This window comes from Ostrinia furnacalis, unplaced genomic scaffold (assembly GCF_004193835.3).
Source record: "Ostrinia furnacalis isolate ACB-3 unplaced genomic scaffold, ASM419383v2 OfSCF2678, whole genome shotgun sequence".
Classification (NCBI taxonomy): domain Eukaryota; kingdom Metazoa; phylum Arthropoda; class Insecta; order Lepidoptera; family Crambidae; genus Ostrinia; species Ostrinia furnacalis.
Window position 1 is genome coordinate 1 of NW_021132917.1, and position 2,741 is coordinate 2,741.

The following is a 2,741-nucleotide window of genomic DNA, read 5'->3' on the forward strand; positions in this document are numbered from 1 at the left end:
CACACGTAAAAAGTCTTCGCCCTTAAGCCCTATATTGAGCTATGCGTCGTTTAGCCCCAGAGTGCCGAGGAGGGCGAGCTGTTGCGCTCCATCAACCAGGCGCTGCACGACGAGATCGCCGCGCTCAAGGGCAAGCTGCGAGACACCGATACGCAGCTACAGGAGGCTTTGGTAAGCGACGGACTTGTACAGGATGTTCCAAAATTAAAGCCCGGTCCGTGAGCACGTAGAATTTTGTCCAATGACCCCTAGCTACCCATCCTTATCGCTCGCGCATAAATCGTTTCTCTGTTCTATGTTGCTCGCACACTCACTGCGGGCGCGCGTCGCACAGTCGCGACAGCAATATAATTACGCGCGAGCGGTAAGGATGGGTAGCTAAGGGTCATTGGACAAAATTCTACGTGCTCACGGACCAGACTATAGCATGAGACCGGAGATAGATGGGTCTAGGACGCGGCGAAAAAACCTATACATGTATGTCCAATGTCCATCATAGAAGTTTCGTGAGTTTTGGGATTATCATATTAGACTTGTCCGATGCGTCATCAGGCATATCTACCTCATCACCACCTCCGGTATTGTGGCTTGGCTAATTTTGGGACACCCTGTACATCAAAAGATCGTTCCCGATGACTTATGTAAGTCAATAGAATAGAAGTCTACTACCACCGCGAGTTAAAAGTATACAACGCCATCTAGCGGTGAGCAGTTTCCATACGTGATGTAACAAAGTGGCGTACATATAATTTGATATTGTATCAATAATTACTTGCCCTTTCATGCCTTACACCATCTTAATTTAATAGATCTTTTAAGGTCACACCAGAATGTACATGACTGTAGGGGAGACAACAGAAGTTTCAAAATGAATTATGAATATAAAATATTGTTTATAGAAATCTCAAGCGGCGATAACGGGCAGCCCGGTGCCTACCGGTTCCAGCGGAGACGTCAAGACGGATGCAGGTACTTATCTTTGATTTGTTATCAAAATTGTTAAATATTTCTTGTAATTATAATTTTCTCGTGATTTTTTTACGGAATATGTTTTTCTGTAGTCTATACAACGTTACAAACAAATGAAAAAAACCCGGCCAAGTGCATGTCGTGCCGTAGGGTACCGTAGTTGCCCTTCGTTACCATAGTATGTTTCAGAAATGTCGGCAAGGTTTTATGCCCTTACGAGCACGTCAAGATAAAAGCTGAGCCTATTGGGTGGTTCAGTAATTGCTTTAGTTCTTGTTTATATTGTTGTTTTATGTGCACTTATTGTGCCAATATACAGCGTGTTTGGCGGGAGGTTAGACAAACTTCGTGGGTGTATAGGTAAGGTCATTTTAAGAATACAAGCAGACTAAATACAATGAGTAGGTCATCTTCATAGGAACACACAGGCGCGGTTTGTATGTGAGCGCGCCAACACGTATGCGGCGCGCACGCACACACTGACAAAATTTAGCGGTGAGGTGCGCCGAATTTTGTCAGTGTGTGCGTGCGCGCCGCATACGTATATTGGCGCGCTCACATACAAACCGCGCTCGGTGCGTTTCTATGAAGATGACCTACTCATTTGNCGGCGCGCACGCACACACTGACAAAATTTAGCGGTGAGGTGCGCCGAATTTTGTCAGTGTGTGCGTGCGCGCCGCATACGTATATTGGCGCGCTCACATACAAACCGCGCTCGGTGCGTTTCTATGAAGATGACCTACTCATTTGTATTTACTCTGATACAAGTTCGCTCATTTGACCCTAAGTTTGTCTAACCTACCGCCAAACACCCTGTAGTTTTTATCCTCATCTTGCAGGCACGGCACGGCGTTGCGACATGTGCGCGAACTACGAGAAGCAGCTGGTGGCCGAGCAAGCCGCCGCCGACGCCGCGCGCGACCGCGCCCACAAGCGCGACACCGCGCTCAAGCTGGTGAGCCTATAGCATAATCACTAAAGCCTGGTCCGTGAGCACTTAGAATTTTGTCCAATGACCCCAAGCTACCCATCCTTATCGCTCGCGCGTAATTATGTTGCTGTCGCGCTCGCACTCACTGCGGGCGCCCGTCGCACAGTCGTGACAGCAATATAATTACGCGCGAGCGATAAGGATGGGTAGCTTGGGGTCATTGGACAAAATTCTACGTGCTCACGGACCAGGGCCCCAAGTCCGCTAATTTACAAATGGCTCAATTGAATCGTAATCGAATCTCAATAGAATTATTTGACACTATTGGTATTCTGCTAATATAAAAAGACCAATGATTTTCCAATGGCATTCCATTGAACTGCCATTGGACTATTTGGTAGTCTGCTCTTCAATCGTGTTACAATCGTAAATCGATTGTGGGTTAAAATGGTATTCTACTATTATTTGACGTTTGTTTGACATTTGGTCCAATGAACTCTCAATGGCAATTTTGCTATTAGAGTACGATTGAGCAACAATAGGTGTTTCTGTGGTGTTACCTATGATTTTTGTGTTCGTGTTTCGTTTAAAAATTAATTATGAGACCATCAGTGGCATGTTTACGCATTTTAGCATTTTGACTTATCCCCGATAAGTATCGAAGATGGATCGGTGGATGCCCTAACAAGATTTACCTGAATCGGAACATTTGTAAAAACATTGCGTGCGACTCGGAAAGGCGGAAGTGAGGGTCCTGACGGAGATCATCATCAACATCACTGTTGAACATAGGAAAGGAAATCATTGGGAGAGGCCCCATGATTTCCATAATGACCAG

At 45.9% G+C, this 2,741-nt stretch overlaps 1 protein-coding gene across 1 annotated transcript; it reads left to right on the forward strand.

Moving 5' to 3' along the window:
- Window positions 1–54: 54 nt before the first annotated feature.
- Window positions 55–1,927, forward strand: LOC114356145 (uncharacterized; the record flags this gene model as incomplete). The annotated part of the gene is made up of 3 exons (XM_028309257.1): window positions 55–171; window positions 900–969; window positions 1,812–1,927. Coding segments are annotated over 3 exons (303 nt in total), but the record flags the coding sequence as incomplete, so codon positions are not given.
- Between the last annotated feature and the right edge of the window lie 814 nt (window positions 1,928–2,741).